Genomic DNA, 21,741 nt, shown 5'->3' on the forward strand with positions numbered 1-21,741 from the left:
TGGCTATAAATGTTTTATTAATTCCTGTTGCTGTTTTAGTTTTTGAAATCAAATCAATACAATCTCCACTGCTTAACCCTTTAGGAACATTAAATTGTCATATAAACTTGTATCTGTACCTCTTTGTCATAGTACATTAGAAATACTTATTGATTCCTTTTTATGAAAAAAACATTAACAATTATATAATGGGGATGCAGGGAGAAGGGCCAGTGAGTAAAAAGCTTGATGCACAGGGACCTAAATTATAATAGCTCCCACTCACAACGAAAGCTGAGGGTTGTTTTGTGGGCTTGTTGTCCTAGCACAGGAGACAAGAGAGACAGGAGGATGCTTTGTAGCTTACTGGACAGTCTGTCTATCTTGACGTAAGTTCCAGTTTCAATGAGAGATGCTGGCTCAAAAATGATGTATAGGATGGTTAGGGAAGGCACCTTGGCATTGACCACTGGCTTCTATATGAACATGTGAACACACACATACAGACACACAAGGGAATGTGCCCATATATAAACACCTATACACAATGAAGATTAAGGGATTTCTTGTGGTTCACTCAAATAATAATAATAATTTTTCCAGATCTGTAAACAGATGAAACTTTTGTTTTGTTTTATAGAAACCTGACACTTCATTTTAAAGCAACAAGTACCCTGATTCTTGCTCAATCACATTAAGAAGGACCTCTCTGTGGTAGCCATTCACCCTACTTCCGTTTTAATATAGTGCCATGATTTCATTGCTATGTTTTATTTATTTTCAGAGGAGATTTTGTTTAATGCACTGCTCTGCTTTGGGCTTAATTTAATGAACACATTTTCTTTCTTTTTCAGTATGCTATTGAGTCACAGATTCAACTTCATGGACTTGATGTTGAGAAAAGTATGCGGATGATAAAGCCAAGAGAGGTATCTGAGAAAGAAAGAAGTGCTCATTATGCTTCCATTTTGTGTTCATTTATTCGCCTCAAAGGTTTATTATCTTCATGGTTCTGATATGACTTTTGAGAAAGCATAAGAGATACAAGCATTTGTTAGATCCTTTCATTTAAGTAAAGAATGAATGGGGAGCATATTTATTTACATTTTCAGGAAGTAAACACACAGTATGGAACTTTTCCTTTTATAACAATGGAGTCCATAGTGGTCAAGCAGGTGAACAAAAGAGGTCAAATAGAGTGCACCATTTTAAATTTCCAACGTAGGAGCTCATGGTTCCCATTAAAATCAATTAAAGACTAATGACCATTCCAAAATTGTATAGGCACTATCTTTTTCATGCCCTTTTGCAAAGCATCAAATATTTTCTTGTACTTAAAATACAGCAAGTTTTCTAAAGGCAATATGTTGGGATTCCAGTGTATTTACTATCCAACATGCAGGATTTATGATAAAATATTACTACATCGTCTATAAGAGGTACTCTTGCCACATGTGATTCAGTGTTACTGATGCCCACCACTTTATCCTCTGGAGCCACTCTAAACAGCATGAACATGTGAACACACACACACACACACACACACACACACACACACACACACACATAAAGCTGCATTACTAAACAGCTTCAGGCCAACAAGAGGAAAGCTCTATCTGACCGAAACCTTATATCTTCTTTGATTCATGGTGAGTCTTTATATAAATGAATTATGGTTAGTTTCTGAGATACTCTCATTAGTCTGATTTTCAAGTTGTAGCTGTCAAACTATATTAAAATTCTAAAAGTGGTTTAATTTGTCAGTTCCCTAAATAGAATTTTTCATGTAATTATTAAGATCTTTTCCTTATATGTATAAGAAGTATATTTCAAATAAAACAGATTTCAGCATGAGTTTTTTATTTGGTAAATAAGCACCAGGACTCTTCCAATAGAAGCTGCACACACACACACACACACACACACACACACACACACAGACTTTAGCCAATAGGATGAAATTTGAAAACTTAAATAGTATTGTTTTAAGGCATTTTCTAAATGATATTAAGGCAATTAAGCAGGTACTGGTCCAAAATTTATGTCATATTTACTACAAGAGGAGACTCGTGGGAAGTTGTAAGTACATTGGATCTCCTCTCCAATAAGCAGGCTCTCCTCACTTGATGGATCTCTTACAACTGGTTACTTTTTCAAGGACCGAGTCTCACTTCATTGATAATTTCCAATCAAGAGTTATGGGTAGGAGTTTAGACTTTGTTTTGATATTTTATTTTGATCAGTTTTCTTCAATTTTTTTTTATCTTGCACATCGGCTTGGAAAAAAATTAATTCTAAACTAATCGAAACACCATTTTGACAAAAGTCTTTTGGAAGGCACATAAGTGAGTTCTCATTGGAAGTGGTAACTTGATAAGTGCAATGTGAATCTCCAGCTCTGCTCTTTTTGGTTGGGTAAAGTTAATGGGAAAAATCATTGAAAAGTTTCTAAATAGTAAGAATTAATTGAATGCTGAATTAGAAAGAGGCAAGGAGGTTTGTGCAGAACGGTACTTAAATGAAACTTCTTTAACATTTTACTTTTTATTTCTTAATAAAAAAATGCTCCCCCATTGCCACTCTTTTGCCAGATTTCCGAGGAACATTGGCATGGTGAAGCATCATGACCTTTTGCTGACTTATGTAGAAAAGACATTTGTGGAAATGGAGTGGCATGTTTATTACTGCCATACTGTGTAACTTTCACTGATTTTGACTTAGGGGGAGGAGACCTTGAGGATGGAGGACATACTAGAAGTAATCGAGAAGGAAGGAGACTCGATTGCAGTGATCCTGTTCAGTGGAGTGCACTTCTATACCGGACAGCTGTTCAACATTCCTGCCATTACAAAAGCCGGACATGCAAAGGTAGACCACTATTCTCTCCTTGGTACTTTCTCAGAAAGCACTCTGCTCAAGCAGGACCCACTTGCATTACTTTTTGTGTACCTTAAAGTATTACATATTTGTTTGTTTTTACAGAAAGGGCTTCCCTGTATACCCCTGGCTACCCTGGAGCTTTTTCTGTAGACCAGACTGGCCTCTTCACTTAAACATCTGCCTGCCTCTGCCTCCCAAGTGCTGGATTTAAAGGTGTGTCCCACCATCACCTGGCTAAGTATTCAATTTTAGGAGTTTATTGTTACTACTGCTATAATTGTTGTAGTTCATCCCTTGTTTACATGACATCAGTGGTCCAACATCATTCCTAAAAATACCTTCTTTATGTGGATTGCTAGAGTCCAGTATAAGTATATATGATTTGTATATATGACTTGGCTCTCAGACAGCAGAAAGAGGCTAAAACACTAAGGGTCTACAGGACATGCAAGAACTTCTAAAAATCCCACTCAGTACATTTTGTATTGTAACTCATTCTAAATGTGAACTGGCTCTTACTTAGGCTAGGTACTTTTAGATAGTGAAATATAGATTCTATTAGTAGCTCATGTAGAGTTACCAGTAGGATGACTTTTACCCAAGTGACTTTAAGGATGGCATTTAATGCCTAACAACCTTCTAGCTTTATAAAACAGCCTATAACAAAAGTGTTTATCTCCCTGCATATTATTAATTCAACATTAAGTTACCTGTATATCATATCTCTATGTATATACATAAGTGATTTAAGATATCATATCTTTTTATATAAGTATATAAATAACTGATTTAATCTTTTAAAATTTTTTGGCCTATGAGAAATAAATCAACTTGGAGAAGAATTCAATAGCCATAAGTTATATTTAAAATCCTAAGTAGCAGTTCTGTTTGATTATGCAATCAAGGCTTGTATTAAAAAAAAGGTGACAATTGAATTTTACTCTGAACATTAATAAGTTATAGGATTACTATATATGTGAGATCTAGCTAATATATGCAGTTATGGAAGCTAATGAATGGAACTAATGAAAAGGAATTTAACACCATCTTCAGTGGTCTCTAGGAATTTCCAACGAGAAGTTCCAGCTGATTTGATGGATAACTGTGAAAGTGGTGCATTACAAAAGATATAAAGATAATGTCTTCTTAATTTAGATATTAAATCTTAAGCACCAAAATAAAGGGTGGCCAATAAAACTTGTGTTTTAAAATGTTCTGCAAGTAATCAGCAACCATGTTCCTTTAGTATGCAAGCATGTCTCATTAACCTTCCTAGAAATGAGACAAAAAGCAGAGAAGGATCATGAGTTTAGCAGTAATACAGTCTGGGGTTCTCACACTGCATGGGTCATTGCTGTGTTATATGGTCTCCTGCATGTTATTTGACTTCCCTGAGCTTCTGTTTCAAACATGCTAGTTCATCATATTAATTAGCCCAGAAGCTTGTAATACCCAAGAAACAATTAGCATAACAAATGACTCCCATGAAGAAGTAAGGAGAGGGCCTTGATCCGGAAAAGGCTTGATGCAGCATTGTAGGGGAGTACCAGGACAGAAAAAGGAGGGAGGTGATTGGAGAATGGGTAGAGAGAAGAAGGTTTATGGGACATATGAGGAGGGGGGAACTGGGAAGGGGAAAGCGGATGGATCGTAAACAAAGAATATAGAAAATAAAAAAAAGAAAATAAAAATAAAAAAAGAGCATCTCCCTCATGTACTTAGGATAAAGGATGTGGTGTTTAAAGTATGTAATGGCTGCACTTATTCTCCTATGAAGAAGCAGTCCCTCCCTACTTCTTCTCAATGAATATGAAATTATGGGAAATGTCTCAGATACAGGCTTTATTTTCTATTGCAAATTAAAATAAGGGAGATAGAGAGGTGGCCCCATGTTTAAGAGTACTTGGTGCTATTGCAGAGGACCTATGCTTGGTTTCCAACACTCACCCAGGAGCTCACAACCATCTAACTCCAGTTCCAGGGATCTAATGGCTTCTTTCAGCCTTTGAGGCACCAGGCTTTCATGAAATATATATATATATATATATATATATATATATATATATATATATATATATATATATATATATATATATATATATATACTGTGATGGTTTTAGATGCTTGGCCCAGGGAGTGGCACTATTAGGAAGTGTGGCCCTGTTGGAGTAGGTATGTCACTGTGCGTGTGGGCTTAAAGATCCTCACCCTAGCTGCCTGGAAGTCAGTATTCTGCTAGCAGTCCTCAGATGAAGATGGAGAGCTCTCAGCTCCTCCTGCACCATGCCTGCCTGGATGCTGCTATGTTCCCACCTTGATGACAATGGACTGAACCCTATGAACCTGTAAGCCAGCCCCAATGAAATCTTTTCCTTGTAAGAGCTGCCTTGGTCATGATGTTTGTTCATAGCAGTAAAACCCTAAGACAAATACACACAGGCAAAATATATAGACACTCAAAATATAAATAAAATGCAAAAAATTTTTAGAAAATAAATGTGATCACTAGGCTCTATATTTAATTCTTGATAAGGGATTAAGTAGCTGAAACCAGTCTCTAAGTGTGCCTTAGACTGTCATTCATTTAACATGTCTGTGGAGCCAAATTCTCCTGGCACACTCCGCCAAACAAATGAATAGAAAAATGAGCAGTTCTAATCTAAACGGAAGGATATCATGGGAGTGAACTGGGCTATGGTTGACTTAGATTTATCCATTATCAAATTTATTTTAACAAATGTTTACCCTCTTGCTGTACAATTGCTCTCCTCAACTGGAGTTGAAAAATTAGGCTAATTTAAAATTAGACTTACGTAACTCTCCTGGGTGGCCAGTGAAAATAAAGCTGAAGAAAGAGACAGGGAGAAAATTAAAGGTGCCAATCAAGAAAGAAATTGACAATTGTAAGGGTTGGGGGGACTTAAAACAATCCCTGTTAGGACTGAATAAGTGAGGCAAAAGAGAGGGAAGTTTCCAGAAACTGAATAGGCATGACAGGGAATGGAGGGATGAGACTCAGTGACTGGTTTATGAAATACACACTGCAAAACCCTCAAGTAAGAATTTCAAAGTCACATGGTAGGAAAGCAGGTATGAAGCGCAGTATTAGAAACTGCATGTGTGCCAGCAAAAGCACAGCTCATAAGTCGACGGCTTAAGGAGTTATGCTGCACTTTGTAATTAATTTCAATATAAGTGCGTAGTTCTCCAGGTCTTCTTCGACATCCATATTGCTGAAGTGTTATGCATGTACCTTCCTGGTCATCTCAAGGAGATGCTTTCTTATGTCTGATTCCCTGGTCATCTGGCTCTTACAGCCTTTTGTCTTTTTATACACAGTGTTCCCTGTGCCTTGGGTGTAAGAGCCGTCTTGTATCACCACGTGCTCCTTTCCTCTCTGCTTTTCAATAGATGTGCTACCATGGAGGGAAGGAATCTCCAGAGGACCTAACTATAGACAAAGAACTACAGTCAACTAAAAACTGCTGAGAGCAGGAAAAATATTCTTCTTTGGAGATGAGCTCTCTAGTTCATTTTACCAAGTGGCCAAACCTACAATCATATACATAAAAAGAACACTAAACAAACTGAGCATGCCATGTTTGTATATTTAGGTGTTTGTCTACCTGTGCACCCACATATATACATATACACATGCACACAAATATGCAAACTAATCCCATTCATAGGAGAGGGACCCTTGTGCTTTAATTGCTACCTGGTGCCCCCATTCTAATGGGGAGTCACAATTATTATTATTTAATAACTTGTAAATGTGGTAAATAAACCAATATTTAGAAGTTAGAACTTTAGATCTAAAATTCTCCTAACTTTACCAGTATTAGTCACTTTGACCATTTTGGCACTTTATTGCAGTGCAAAGCTTGTCCATATTATTTTTACAAAAGACTAGATACATGCCCCCCTTTTTTCTATTTAAAGCCTGTTACCATACACATTACTTAGGCTGTTATTAAATAACTTAGGGTAAGGCTCCTTCACATTTCTGGTACATCTGTTTCCTAGGCTCCCTGAATCATAAGTTGTGTGTGAATAATCAGCAGCACCCCCTTTCCTACGGACTTATGTAAATCTGGTGCACACTCACTCCAAGCTGCATGTCTCACAGCATCTGTTTTCCTACGCACCCAACAACAAGCGCTGTCGCCAATTTTGGTAGCAGCTATTCAGTGACCTGATTACTCATCAGTCAGAATCTTCCAAATACGTGCTTCCAAACACATGTTATATTCCTTGGGTATTTTATTTTGTGAAATGCTTTTCTTTTTAAGGTTCCCCCCATTTTCTATTGCTATTGGCTGCTTTCTATTAGGTGGTAGGTAGTATATAATTAATTTTGAAGGAGGGAAGAATATTAAGTTTTCAGTAGGTATCAAAGAAAAAATCACATTCATATGAAAGCAATCGATACCAAAACTTCCATATGTATGGTGAGTGTAAGATGCAGAAGTGCTTTTCATACTAAGGGGAAAATCTGAGACTTGGGTGGCAAGATGAAGAAAAATAAAGTAGCTTTGAAAACAAGAAAGATAAGAAAATTCAGAAGACATGAGTTTGCAAATAGTTTCATCTATTCTTGAAGCTACATGATTGTGTCAGATTAGTGAAGAGCCCATCTTTCAAGAACTCCGATTTCCATGTTTCTTTGATTTTCTTATTCTGCGACCTGTTTCTACAAACACGTACTTTCTATGCTCACAACATATAAACGCATACCCTTAACCTCCACCATCTCCAGTGATTTAAGCACCACCCCTCAACTCAGCCATTGCAGTCCATTGAAAGGCCTGGCTTGCACCACTATGAAAAACCAATAGTTAATACTAATATGTCCAAACACTTAGACATCCAGCATGTATCACATGTGCTTCACTATCCTGTCAGACTTAGGGCTCAGCTCGGTTTTTTTGTTTTGTTTTGTTTTGTTTGTTTGTTTGCTTGTTTTTTTTTTTTTTTTTTATTGAGACAGGGTTTCTCTCTGTAGCCCTGGCTGTCCTGGAACTCCCTCTGTAGACCAGGTTGGCCTTGAACTCAGAAATCTACCCTCTTTGTTTGTTTCTTTCTTTCTTTTTTCTTTCTAACTTTCTTTTTTCTTTCTTTCTTTCATTTTTACTTCCTTCCTTTCTTTTTTTATTCCTCCCAATGCTAGAGAAGAAGGCCAAGTATTTACACCTCTTCATCCTGAGTGCTAATATTCAGTCACATGGCACCACATGATCTTATCAAACAACACTTTTACATTCTCCTCTCTCGCTGTCTGCCTTTACTTAGGTATTCCTCAACCAAATATTAAGGTGTGCAGGTGGAGTGAACAGAAGACCAGTGAAATATAGGCCCAAACACAGTACTTTCCTTTGCCAACCATAGAACAATAGTGACCCGAGGCTGCTGAGCTCTAGGGAGAAGCACATGTGCGTGACAGACGTGGAGTTCTCTCACTTCCTATATCATAGTGATCACATGGTTGCCCAAGGCATACTGCTATTCAAGGCATCAAGAAGAGAGAATGGAGCATGGTCCTGTTCATCTGTCTCATGTGTCCCTTCTAGGTGAAGTGCTAAGTCTTTCCCATGTACATGAATGAAGAATATATTATGCAGCTTGTAATGAGTGGAAGAGTCTGGCTGAAGCTTTATGAGTTACACTACAGACTAATGTATCATTTAGTAATTTATTTCTCAAAAATCTCAGGGCAAACTTTTTGTGCTTTCTGTCCTCAACAAGTGTCTTACATATGTTTTCTGGCAAATAGCGAGTATCAAATCATTATGCATTGAACGGGTAGATGAATAAATAAGTTGCTCTAGCCTCTCATCTCTTTTACACTTTGCAGTAGCACACATATGTGGATGCTCACATATTTGATTGGTAAATGCAGATGGTGGATCAAAAAACTTCTGCAAACCATCTCTTTTTATGTAATGGTTTTTATTTTCGAATGTGAATTATGTCACAGGCCCAACCATAAGCTCTTTCAATTATTAATAAATATTAATAACAATTATAACCCAATTAGATTTAATAAAGTTGAATTAATTCTCAGCCATGCATGGTGATGAATACCTCTAGTTCTAGCTACATTTGAGAGTCTGCAGCAGAAGAATGATTTTAGTCCAGCAACTTAGGGCCATCCTAGGCAATACAGGAAGACCCCATTTCTTCAAACCAACACAGAGTCTCAGGGGGGCAAATAGAAAGACATGGGGAGAGAGGAGAAGCAAAGGGAGTGTGAAGAGATGGATCCTGGATAACACTAGTTGTATAAGCTAAGGATACAAGTTCAAATCCCCAGAACCAATGTTAAAATTCTGGATATAGCTACAGGTGCTTCTGTAACCCAATCAATGTAAGGAGAAAGAGACAGGAGGATTTCTGGGGCTTGTGAACCAGTCATCTTCGTTCATAAAACAATGGCAAGCTCAGGTGTAGTGAGGAACAGTGTCTCCTAGAAATAAGGTGGGGATGAATTTAGTAGGACACCTGACATATTCCTCTGACTGTATATGCACATATATGTAACACACACACACACACACACATACACACACACACACATACACACACACACACACACATATGCGTGGACATACACACAGAGACACACATATAGACAAACACTTGAATGATAAGGAAAAATATAGAAACCCAATAACTAAATGGTAAAATAAATTTGTAAAAATTCAGTGATACCAAAGCAATATCCACAAATGAATGGTCACCAGAACTATTCATTTTTCTTTAGCATAAATCCAAATTTTTCTTTGAAAAGCTTTATCTTCCATGAGTTCACTAATAAATGATTGACTGAGCTTTTGACCAAGACCTCGGCTACACTGGTTGGTGTCAACTCCCAGGAATAGCTACTGTATCATACCAATGATGCTTATGGGAGCATCAAGACTTGCAGTCTGTTTGAATTCATTAATAATAAACTATCTTCAATAATGCATTGGTGTCACATTAAGGGACAAAAATGTATCATTTTCCCTTGTCTCATTTAACCTAGAGAGATCCAAGATTTGAATACTCTACTCATTCTCCCTCTCTTCTGTCTATTCTAGATCTGTGCCCTTTGGAAACGCTGTCTTATGAATGTGTCCCTGTATCTGTCTGTATATCAGAATGTGTCTGTACTTAGCAAAGGACTTTGCTCTCTTTCATTGAACAGCACCAAAAGCATCACATGGGGTAAAGAATGAGATACTTTAAAGAAATCTTTAACAGAATTTTACGAAGGATTAAGTCACTGAATCCAGCTCACCCCAACCCATCCTGATAATGAACGGGTATTGCAAATATCATTGTTTTAAAAGCAATATCTGCACACTGCTTATCTTACAGCATTTATGGTGTGTAATTTTAATTTTATAAGGATGCTTTCAGCCTTCATTTTCTGATTTTCATTCAGAAAATGGTTATCATAACACACATACAAACATATATGCATTGATCTTGAGTAAGGAGCACCGAAGAGCACATTACTTGCAATCACACCTATGTATTACTTTAGGATGTAAATATTGGTTACTTGGGAAATCCAAGGCAAATGAGGATTATTATTAAATTTCCTCTTAATGATGGGTTAAACAAAGTAAATACATAGTAGGATGGCAGTCTTAATTCTTAAGTGACCTCAAAGTGTATTATTAACTCTGGCCATGAGGTAAAACAGAAACTTCTATCTCTTATAATATTAGATATACTTTTATAATATTGCATTTTATAATATTGAGATGTTCATTAAATGAGATAGTTATTTCTAAATATGCAAATGCACATACTTTTTATATTATCTTCCATGTATATACATATAGATAATGAATTGGAAAGGTGCGTGTGAATTGTTTTTTGTAGCCTAGTCTGATGATGTTAATGGCCCTTCTGCCTCAGGCCAGGTATGTGCCCACCTGACTGATGATGAAAAGAATGCTTATGGGAAAGAATTAACCTGGTATACAAGCGTTTAAAATTATGATTTTATTATTATTTATTATCATTACCCACCTTTACTGAAAAATTTAAGTTAGAGTTCACTTGAGAGGATCTTAGAATTTTTCCATGGTATTCTCTGTACTAAAGTGGCATATATTTACATCTTGAACTCATCAGTAAATATTTTAAAGGGGTATTATAATAATAAAATTCAAACAAGGAATACTTAACACAGCATGGTGTGCTGGGGTGACCTGAGACAAAGCCATTTCTCACAACATGAGCAGATGTTTTCTTGCTATGACCTTTTCTGTCAGGGCTGGATATATAGTAATGCCTATTCTCAGAAGTGTAAAGTATTAATAGGTTTGCAAAGCAGACATGTTTCAGTATGATTTAATTTTCGAACTTCAGAAAGAAAAAAATAAGACAGTGCATGAGGAAGGCAGAGTCAGAAGTAGCCTCTTACAAGCTATACGAAGTCTGTGGAGACCCACAGAAGCCACTGCAAGGCTTTGGCTATGTAAGAAGGCAGATCTATTTTAATTTTTGAAAGAAATTTCCAACCTGCCAGGGTGAAAATATACTGGAAAGGAATAAAAGTGGGCATGATGAAATAGTACATCATTATCTTTACAAAAACCTGAAGACTATCATTGTGATGCACTTCAGAGTATTTTTTGATCTATCAAGTAATCATTCTTATCTTCTTTCCTCCTGTTATAATAAAAATGGTTTTTTAAATGATCACTGAAGATTGTTTTTAAACTGAATTCCTGGCATATGATCTAGACTTGAATTAATCAAGAGAATTCAAGGAAAAGCAAATCGAAAATGTGTATTTATATACATATACACATTCACACACATATATGTAGGTGTGTATAGGCATGATTAGGATAAATAAAAGTGTTTCAGCCACACCTAAATGATTACTAGAAGAACATCAGTCTTCTCCTTTGTAAGGAGAGCAGTAAAATAAAAGTAAAATTTAAACAGACTATCTCATTAACTCTGGTCTTTTGAATGGTAGAAGATTTTAATACTACACAAAGAAAATTATCCACACACCTAATTCTGCCCATTTGAAATCCAGAAATTACTAAGTCAAAATAAATAGGTGAAGATCAGTACCTAGGAATCTAAAGTTATAGAGCTGTTTCTATGAAATCTTCATCAGCTGTTTTATTTAAGACTTGACTGAGTAGACCATATAAGATAAAAGTAATTAATTCCCAGAGGAAGAGTATTCTAGACTCCAGATGTTGTTTTAGGATTATAGATCAGGGAAAAGCAAGCCTCTTAGTTGTCAATCAGGATTTGTGATAGTGGATCTATTTTTATTGCAGGCATGAGGGAGAAGTACTTCTCTGATATCAAACCTCATTTACCTGGTAATTCCTGGACCATCTGAAAGAGACGCTATAGTCAGAGGATTTTGTTTATGTTTTTGTTTTTATCCTTTTATTGTTTTAGATGATACAAGTTTTATAATTAGTTGTCTAGAACTCATAGTTGGTCCCCTAATAGTATATTTTTCTTCCCTCTTTACTAATCAAGAAAGACTGATTTGTTTTTGTTATCACTAAAAATTAAAAATTCCAACATAAAATGTACATACCCATGTATATATCCATTTAAACTTATTTACTATTATAATGATAAAAAGCTTTGTAAATCTAAGAGTATCTGGCACAAAAAATACAAAATAAAATACAGAAGTCACGCATGTCATTTTTCTCTCCAATTACTTTTTCCAGATGAGTTATTAAAATAGGCAAGTTTATAACTGTCAGGTTAAACGTTAGTTGAGTTGAAGAATGTTCATTTACCCACAAATCGTCTACATAAGGGAAGGTGGAAGATGGTGACCAAAAAAGAACATTAAGTTATCGATAACAAATCTTTTTTCATTCTTTTAGTTTCCTTTAGTATCTTGTGTGTGTGTGTGTGTGTGTGTGAGAGAGAGAGAGAGAGAGAGAGAGAGAGAGAGAGAAAGAGAGAAAGAGAAAGACAGAGAGAGAGGAGAGATATTTTTCCTGCACATATGCATGTAAATCAGATGTGTGTCTAGTTTCTACATAGGTCAGAAGCCAACTTTGGTTCTCTTGGAACTGTCCTTTCAGATGTTTATAGGGCTCCCATATTGATGGATGGAACCAAACCATGTCCTCTGCAAGAGAAGGAAGTGTTCTTAGCCACTGAACTATCTCTCCAGAACCTGGTATTTTTAAGATTGTATCTTAACTTGCAGCTATCTGACCTAAAGTTTGTTATCTTCCTGCCTCATCAGGAGTCTTGGAAATGAAAGCATTCATCACCAGAGGCAGCTTAAAACCTGGCTGTGATAGAAGAAACATAGGAGAAGACTCTTTAAGGAGTATTGTATAGATTGTAATGCAGTGTCATCATATTTAGTGTATAATTAAAAACAGAAAAAAATTGGTTGGGGATTTTATTACTAAGATTGGTATAGAAATCACTCCAAAATTTTCTTCTGGGAGAATGTTTCTGGGTTTCTCATCAAGGTGTGGATTCTGCAGACAGAGATGTTTATAACTAAGTATAAGTCTTTTCCCCACCTGTGACAGAATCCTTACAGTTAAATGTCCTTTGTTTTTATTCCCTGGTTTGACCCCTACCTGACCAACAGGTAAATAACCTGCTCCAGAGATTCTTCTTGTTGATTTTTCATTGGATTAGTATACATAGTGGGTCTTAGAATTTTAATTACCTATCAACAATTACAAGACATGATATTTTAAATAGAAACTACTATTTGCAAATATCTCGGGAAGAAACTAAAAGTTTGTAACATCATTTGTGCATTGGACCAACTCTAACCTTAGAACTCCTCAACATCACGCTCTGTGCTGTCCTTGGTGCTGAAACTCAGCCACAGCTGATCTTTGTGTGTGTGTGTGTGTGTGTATGTGTGTGTGTGTGTGTATTGCATACCTTTAATTACAGGCCTCAGAAGGAAGAAGCAGGCAAAACTCTTTGAGTTCCAGGGTAGCCTGGTCTACATAGAGAGTTTAAAAAGCCAGGGCTACAAAGCAAACCCCATCTTTTTTAAAAAAAATTTTTATTCGATATATTTTTTATTTACATTTCAAATGATTTCCCCTTTTCTGGTTCCCCACTCCCCGAAAGTCACATAAGCCCCCTTTCCTCCCTCTGTTCTCCCACCCATCCCTTCCCACTTCCCTGTTCTGATTTTGTCTTATACTGCTACACTGAGTCTTTTCACAACTAGGGGCCACTCCTCTGTTCTTCTTGTACCTCATTTGAAATGTGGATTATGTTTTGCATATTCCAGTTTTCCAAGCTAATATCCACTTATTAGTGAGTGCATACCATGACTGATCTTTTGAGACTGGGTTACCTCACTTAGTATGGTGTTCTCCAGCTCCATCCATTTGCCAAAGAATTTCATGAATTCATTGTTTCTAATGGCTGAATAGTACTCCGTTGTGTAGATATACCACATTTTTTGCATCCATTCTTCTGTTGAGGGATGCCTGTGTTCTTTCCAGCTTCTGGCTATTATAAATAGGGCTGCTATGAACATAGTGGAACATATATCCTTATTACATGGTGGGGAATCCTCTGGGTATATGCCCAGGAGTGGTATAGCAGGATCTTTTGGAAGTGACATGTCCAGTTTTCTGAGGGACTGCCAGACTGATTTCCAGAGTGGTTGTACTAATTTGCAACCCCACCAGCAGTGGAGGAGTGTTCCTCTTTCTCCACATCCTCGCCAACATCTGCTGTCTCCTGAGTTTTTAATCTTAGCCATTCTGACTGGTGTAAGGTGAAATCTCAGAGTTGTTTTGATTTGCATTTCCCTGATGACTAGTGAAGTTGAGCATTTTTTAAGATGTTTCTCCGCCATCCAAAGCTCTTCAGGTGAGAATTCTTTGTTTAACTCTGTACTCCATTTTTTAATAGGGTTATTTGATTTTCTGGAGTCTAACTTCTTGAGTTCTTTGTATATATTGGAAATTAGCCCTCTATCTGATGTAGGGTTGGTGAAGATCTTTTCCCAATTTGTTGGTTGCCGATTTGTCCTTTTGATGGTGTCCTTTACTTTACAGAAACTTTGTAATTTTATGAGGTCCCATTTGTCAATTCTTGATCTTAGAGCATAAGCTATTGGTGTTCTGTTCAGGAACTTTCCCCCTGTACCGATGTCCTCAAGGGTCTTTCCCAGTTTCTTTTCTATTAGCTTCAGAGTGTCTGGCTTTATATGGAGGTCCTTGATACATTTGGAGTTGAGCTTAGTACAAAGAGACAAGGATGGATCAATTCACATTCTTCTGCATGCTGACCTCCAGTTGAACCAGCACCATTTGTTGAAAAGGCTATCTTTTTTCCATTGGATGTTTTCGGCCCCTTTGTCGAGGATCAAGTGGCCATAGGTGTGTGGGTTCATTTATGGGTCTTCAATCCTGTTCCATTGATCCTCCTGCCTGTCACTGTACCAATACCATGCAGTTTTTAACACTATTACTCCGTAATATTGCTTGAGGTCAGGGATACAGATTCCCCCAGAATTTCTTTTGTTGTTGAGAATAGTTTTAGCTATCCTGGGTTTTTTGTTATTCCAGATGAATTTGAGAATTGCTCTTTCTAACTCTGTGAAGAATTGAGTTGGGATTTTGATGGGTATTGCATGGAATCTGTATATTGCTTTTGGCAAAATGGCCATTTTAACTATATTAATCCTGCCGATTCATGAGCATGGGAGGTTTTTCCATTTTTTGAGGTCTTCCTCTATTTCCTTCTTCAGAGTCTTGAAGTTCTTGTCATTCAGATCTTTCACATGTTTGGTAAGAGTCACCCCAAGATACTTTATACTGTTTGTGGCTATTGTGAAGGGAGTCATTTCCCTAATTTTTTTCTCAGCCTGCTTATCTTTGAGTATAGGAAGGCTACTGATTTGCTTGAGTTGATTTTATAACCTGCCACTTTGCTGAAGTTGTTTATCAGCTGTAGGAGTTCTCTAGTGGAGTTTTTGGGTCACTTAGGTAGACTATCATGTCATCTTCAAATAATTATAGTTTGACTTCTTCCTTTCCAATTTGTATCCCTTTGACCTCCTTATGTTGTCTAATTGCCCGAGCTAGTACCTCAAGTACAATACTGAAAAGATAAGAAGAAAGGGGGCAGCCCTGTCTAGTCCCTGATTTCAGTGGGATTGCTTCAAGTTTCTCTCCATTTAGTTTGATGCTGGCTACCGGTTTGCTGTATATTGCTTTTACTATGTTTAGGTATGGGCCTTGAATTCCTGTTCTTTCCAAGACTTTAAGCATGAAAGGATGCTGAATTTTGTCAAATGCTTTTTCAGCATCCAATGAAATGACCATGTGGTTTTTTTCTTTGAGTTTGTTTATGTAGTGGATTGCATTGATGGATTTCCGTATATTGAACCAACCCTGCATCCCTGGGATAAAGCCTACTTGATCATGGTGGATGATCATTTTTAGCCACAGCTGATCTTACTAGTCATGATTACCGTTCCTACAAGAGGAAAGTGAAGAATTTCTCCTCCGGGCCAACTCATGTTACTTTCTTGAATGTAGGGCAATGGTTCTGAATCTGTGGCTTGCAACCCCCTTTGAGATTCTAACAACAGTTTCACAATGTCACCTAAGACCATCAAAAAGCATAGTTATTTACATCATGATTTATAATAGCACAATTAGCTTTGAAGTTGCAATGAAGATAATTTGATAGCTGTGAAGTCACAACAACATGAGTAAGTAACTGTGTTAAAGGTTATGATCACTGTTTTAGAGATCCTGCATGTGAAATTCTTCACCCTCATCATGAAAGTTTTTGTATCTCTGTGTCTGGAAGAATGCATGATAAATATATCCCTGACTTCCTTTTGTTCTGCTTTACAATTATTTCGACACCTATTTTAACTTTCAAGTATAGGATGCTTATATCAGTAGAGTATCAATGGCTAACTCTGCAGAATTCACAAGCTGCAGACTGTGCTTTCTATTAACTGAATTATTTTAAGTACATTGTAGGTCTGGAGATAGAGAAGTGTGTGCAATCAACAAAAAGTGTTGGTCAGGCAAGTTGATGGATCACAGTATTGCATGAGGAAGAGAATTTTAAGTATAATCATTTTCAGAAAAACTGCAAATAGTGTCTAGCTACCCAAAATTCTGATTTGCATACTTACATTAATTTTGGGATCCCTTTCAAAATCAAGATTATTCCATTAGGTCATTAAAATTTGAATGAACTAAATTAAACATGAAAAATTACCTTAAGCTATTTTCTCACTTAAGCCAACTGAAATAACCAAATTAGAAAGCTCAAACTCATTTTTTGTTTGTAGGATCTTTGTCAGACAGGCCTAATATTGGACAAGAAGATGGTGCCACTGAGTCTATTTCCTTGCTTTTGTACATAAGAGATTTAATAAATAAAGGAGCTCGATCAAGTGTAGTCAGTGATGGAGTTCTAGTCTTGAATGCATGTGTCCTAGAATTCTATGCCCATCACTAAAGATTGGGGAGATCATTAATTAGGGAGTATAAGTGATATAAATTGTGAGAGAAGTTTACATCTGAAAAGTATGGAATGCTGCAGAGCCTCTAAATTAATTTGCTTTTCCTGTCTCTAGAATCCATTGGACTTACTCCCTAAGGAGCATTTATTTGCTGTATTCCTTCAAAATAGACACGTTAAACCTCATTAAATAACAATAGAAAAAGTGTCCCTTGTCTCCTTTCCATTCATTTTCATTTCTAGGTTTGTCAAGCATATCTTATGCTAGGGATTGAACCCAGGGTTCCATGCTACCTAAAGGCTTTATCATCGGCATATCACAAAAACTCAGTGATAACCTTTTAGCAATGAGACTAAAGAGATGACTGTTGAAAGATGATTTTGTGCACTGAGTAAAGATTGTCTCTGTGTTATTCAATTGATGAATTCTGTACCAGCAGAGAGTTGAGTATAGGCTGGACTTTGTTATTTTTCTGAAGAATCACCTGTCTCAGTGTTTTGTAAACATCTTCTGATTGGTTAAAACAAAACTAAATCAGTCAATTAGCTGGGCAGAAGAGAATAGGGTGCAACTTCCAATGCCAGTCAGAAGGCCCCAGAGAGATGAGAGGGGAGAGAGAAGTACTAGGAGGAGAAGGCATGGGAGACCACATGAAGGTACCACGAGGATTCGCCACAAGATTGTGATGAGAGAGCAGCCATGAGGAAATATATGGACCAGAAGAAGCCAGTGTGAGAGCAGATGGCAAGTCATAGATCACACGTCTGTGCATTATCAGCCCAGTCATGTTGGGATACCTCAGAACCTGCCCAGTAAAGGATCGAATATTTTTAATAAAAACACTAGGTCTCTGTGTCTTTTTTCAGGAATTAAAACATGCTAGAGTAGGTGTAAATTTGCACAGCAGTTATTTGAAAATAAGGGTGATATAAAAAAAATCCCTCAAGAATTACTTTAATGGATGTCTATCTCTGGAAAATTATGTACCTTACAAGTGAGAAGAGAGTACCAGCTGCTACTTCCAGTAACATATGATTTGGGTGCTTGCTTTCCAGTACAGCTTCTCAGAAAACCCATTAGTGACCTTTCATCAGGGCTCAGATGAGAGAACTGTTTCTGCAGAAGCACTTGCCCTGCCCATCTAAGCAAATAATGAAGACTGGTGTTGGAGTCTACTTACAGATGATTCCAAAGCATTTTCAATGACTGGCATGGAAGATCTCTTTCCACTAGACTATCTCTTTTTATTCACTTAATCCTGGAGTGGCAAAGAAATCTCAGAAGGTATGAAAGGCAAAGTAAAAATAGGTAATTATTATTTCTTATCTTCTCTTTCCTTGAGAACTAGATTATTACCAAATTTCAAGGATAGGAAATAGAGAATATTCCAGGTAAGGTTCTTATCAATGCAAGCATGCAGAGATAACTTCTCAGACCCTCAGGAACTCAATTTTAACTCATGTAGGAAGATCTTAATACACTGTACTTCCACCCACCCTGGTGGGTATCTCATGTAACTGCCCTACTAACAATAGCTCTGGATGGCAATCTACATATCCCATGCACCTGCGTTTTTTTAGTGCTTTGGCATCTGAAAGAGTTTCTTCTAATTAAAATTGTTCAGTCCTTCAGATGGAGGACTGAATGAGAGATACAAAACCATCCACAGATTTGCAGCAAGAAGTCCCCAGACACTTCTCAGGATCTGGGGTGCACAACACATCGTAGAGACTTGATTCTTTCATCTGTATATTTACTTTTCACTTCTTGGAAGATTGACTTTAGAACCTAGAGAGAACTGTCAGAGAGAAACTACTCTCTTTACAGAACTCATTTAGGCAGTTTGTGTAGATATAAAAGCATTTGACAATTAAATACTGACAAAGGAAAGAACAAATACACTAATACACTAATACACATTTCATGCATCTCATGATGCAACCCAGACTAACAGGACAAAATTTATGCATATGCATGTTCTCATTTGTGTAAAATGTGTCCAATATCATGGATGATATCCATTCTCAATTCTGAAACCCTTGCTATCTTTTGTGTCTCTCCTCACAATTAAGGGAAGAACCATGGTACTAATTCTTCTTTACCAGTTTACAAGGAGTCTCTGACTATGTGAATCTCACTTCTAAAAAACCAAAACTTAAAAGATAATTTAGATTACAGAGACATTCATGTCAAAAAAAATAGAAGTGACCTTCCTATGAAAGAGATAGCACATTGAAAGGCCCCCACAATAATAGTAGCATGGCCACTGCTGCATCTTAGTAAGGTTTCCTAATCCACATTTGGTGTTCTAGGGATTTCAGCCAAAAGCAAACATTTGGTGGGATTGTGTTCACCTATTTCTAAACTGGGTAAACAACCTGACACTCTCAACAGGCCATTTTTTATCATGGGAACTGCTAGTACAAAGAAATATATATAATGAATATTGTACTATATGTGAAAGCAGCTTGATTCTAATGAGATACGCATACTGTATTGCTTTAATTTGCACAAGTTAACTACTTCATGAGGACTTTAACTTTCATTTTTAGATTTACCCTTCCACATAAATAAAAGTATAAAAATAAGATGGTTAAAGCATCCACTCCAATCTCATTTATATTTTAAGGCAAAAAAAAATTTTTTTTTGAGTTGGGATATTGTAGGTTAGCCTCAGACTTCCAATCCTGCTTTAATCTCCCAAGTGCTGGAATTATAATTATGCACCATCAAACCTACTGAAGCACTGTGTCTACTGCAAAAAGTCCTTTGATTTTTGTGCATTCCCTTCTCACGACAAACTCTTTTCTTTTTAAATTCAAAACACTTTCTTACTGGATTTCTTATCTTTAAAATTAAGCTCTCTGGGACAGACAAGTCACAGAGCAATGTTCACTTTATCAGGAACTGTTGTCTCCTCTGCAAATACATTGCTTAAGTACCATCAATCGATACATCTGGGACAACGGGAACTGTGGAATCAATTTAGCAAGTAGAGTGTTACCCAGTAACTATACACTTCTGCATTAAAATATTTCTTTTTAAATCATTGGACTTCAATCTCAGGGTAACGATTTGAGATATAATCCCAGCTTCCTTCATTCGGTTTCAGTTGGCTACTGACCTTCAATGCGAGTGTTTAGAATTCATCATCAGGCAGATCTCTGCTGGGATAAAAGATTTGGGGATTTATTTTCTATAATGCACATTATTTGTAGTTTTCATCTTCTGCATTACTTACAAGAGCCTAAGGTCTAATACAACCTTGACTAGCAGAGCTCTGTACAAAAAAAAACCTTGCACGCTGAGTTATTTTGCAATGCAACTTGACTTCTAAAAATTATTTCTGTAGTTGCACGAGAAAGAGTACATCCCTTTCCTAAGACTCATTGTTTTCACTTCTGTTTTAATACTGAAGAGCTGCTGTTCCCATTGAGCTGTTTGTGTAACTGAAAGCATTATACCTTATACTACAAAAGAGTAGATTGCCCTAGGTACTGTTTGGAAAGAATTGTGACCCACAGAATTACTGACTTTTGGTACAAAAGAGGCTTAATATAGAAAGTAATACTAATACCTGCTCATACAAGAGAGCTGAAAGAAAATTATAACAAGGAAAAGGTCAAATGACAGTCTTGGTAAATTGTCATGTATAAAAGGAAAGGTTTTGTGAGTTCTTACTAAGACTATTGGCAGAGATGGTGGGTTGATAGGAGGCTGTCTTAGTCTTATAGGACTTGCATTTGCTTGTTCATTTATATATTTATTTACTTTTGATAACAGGATTTCACTGTGTAACACTATTTGACTAAAACCTCCATGTGTGCCAGGCTAGCTTCCAATTTACAGCGTACCCTCAATTAAAGGCATATGCAACCACACCCAGCCAGACCATGATTTTTGTTTTTGTTTTTAGCATGACATCTGTGATGGCTGTGTCAACAAGGGAGTGAATTTGGGAATTAAATGTTCTAATTCTGAGGCAAGAATCTTTATTAGCCTCCATCCTCCACTCCTACTTCTCTAGTAATTTAGCAGACCTCCAATTATGAGATTCATGGCAAAACCCAGCACTAGACTTACCTATCAAACCTGTTATTGCTAATCTACCACATGTCTGTATTTCTCTATAGAGTCAAGCCTGATGTTTACAAGCATACATGTACATATAAATATACCCAGAAACTTTCTTATGTATTGTAAAGCAAAATTGTTCATCACATATTTTTCTTCTTGAAAAAATATTGTTCTAATTAAGTACACAGTATTATCTGGATTTTGAGCCAAGTTAAGAAGGCTATGCAGGAATCTCAAAGACTTCATTGTTCTGAAAGCTGTTTTATAATACGTTAACCCACAATTAGCCTCAAAAGAACTAAATAGACTAGGGACTTGAC

The 21,741-nt window shown here is 36.7% G+C and overlaps 1 protein-coding gene across 2 annotated transcripts in view; it reads left to right on the plus strand.

Annotated features, from left to right (window-relative positions):
* Kynu (kynureninase) overlaps window positions 1-21,741 on the plus strand; it is a 141,147-nt gene that overhangs the window by 55,276 nt on the left and 64,130 nt on the right. For both annotated transcript variants that reach the window (XM_052182434.1, XM_052182435.1), the window contains 2 exons: window positions 834-908; window positions 2,701-2,847. In XM_052182434.1, the coding sequence (XP_052038394.1) occupies window positions 834-908; window positions 2,701-2,847 (222 nt within the window). The remainder of the gene's footprint in view (window positions 1-833; window positions 909-2,700; window positions 2,848-21,741) is intronic.

This window comes from Apodemus sylvaticus, chromosome 5, assembly GCF_947179515.1.
Source record: "Apodemus sylvaticus chromosome 5, mApoSyl1.1, whole genome shotgun sequence".
NCBI classification, from domain to species: domain Eukaryota; kingdom Metazoa; phylum Chordata; class Mammalia; order Rodentia; family Muridae; genus Apodemus; species Apodemus sylvaticus.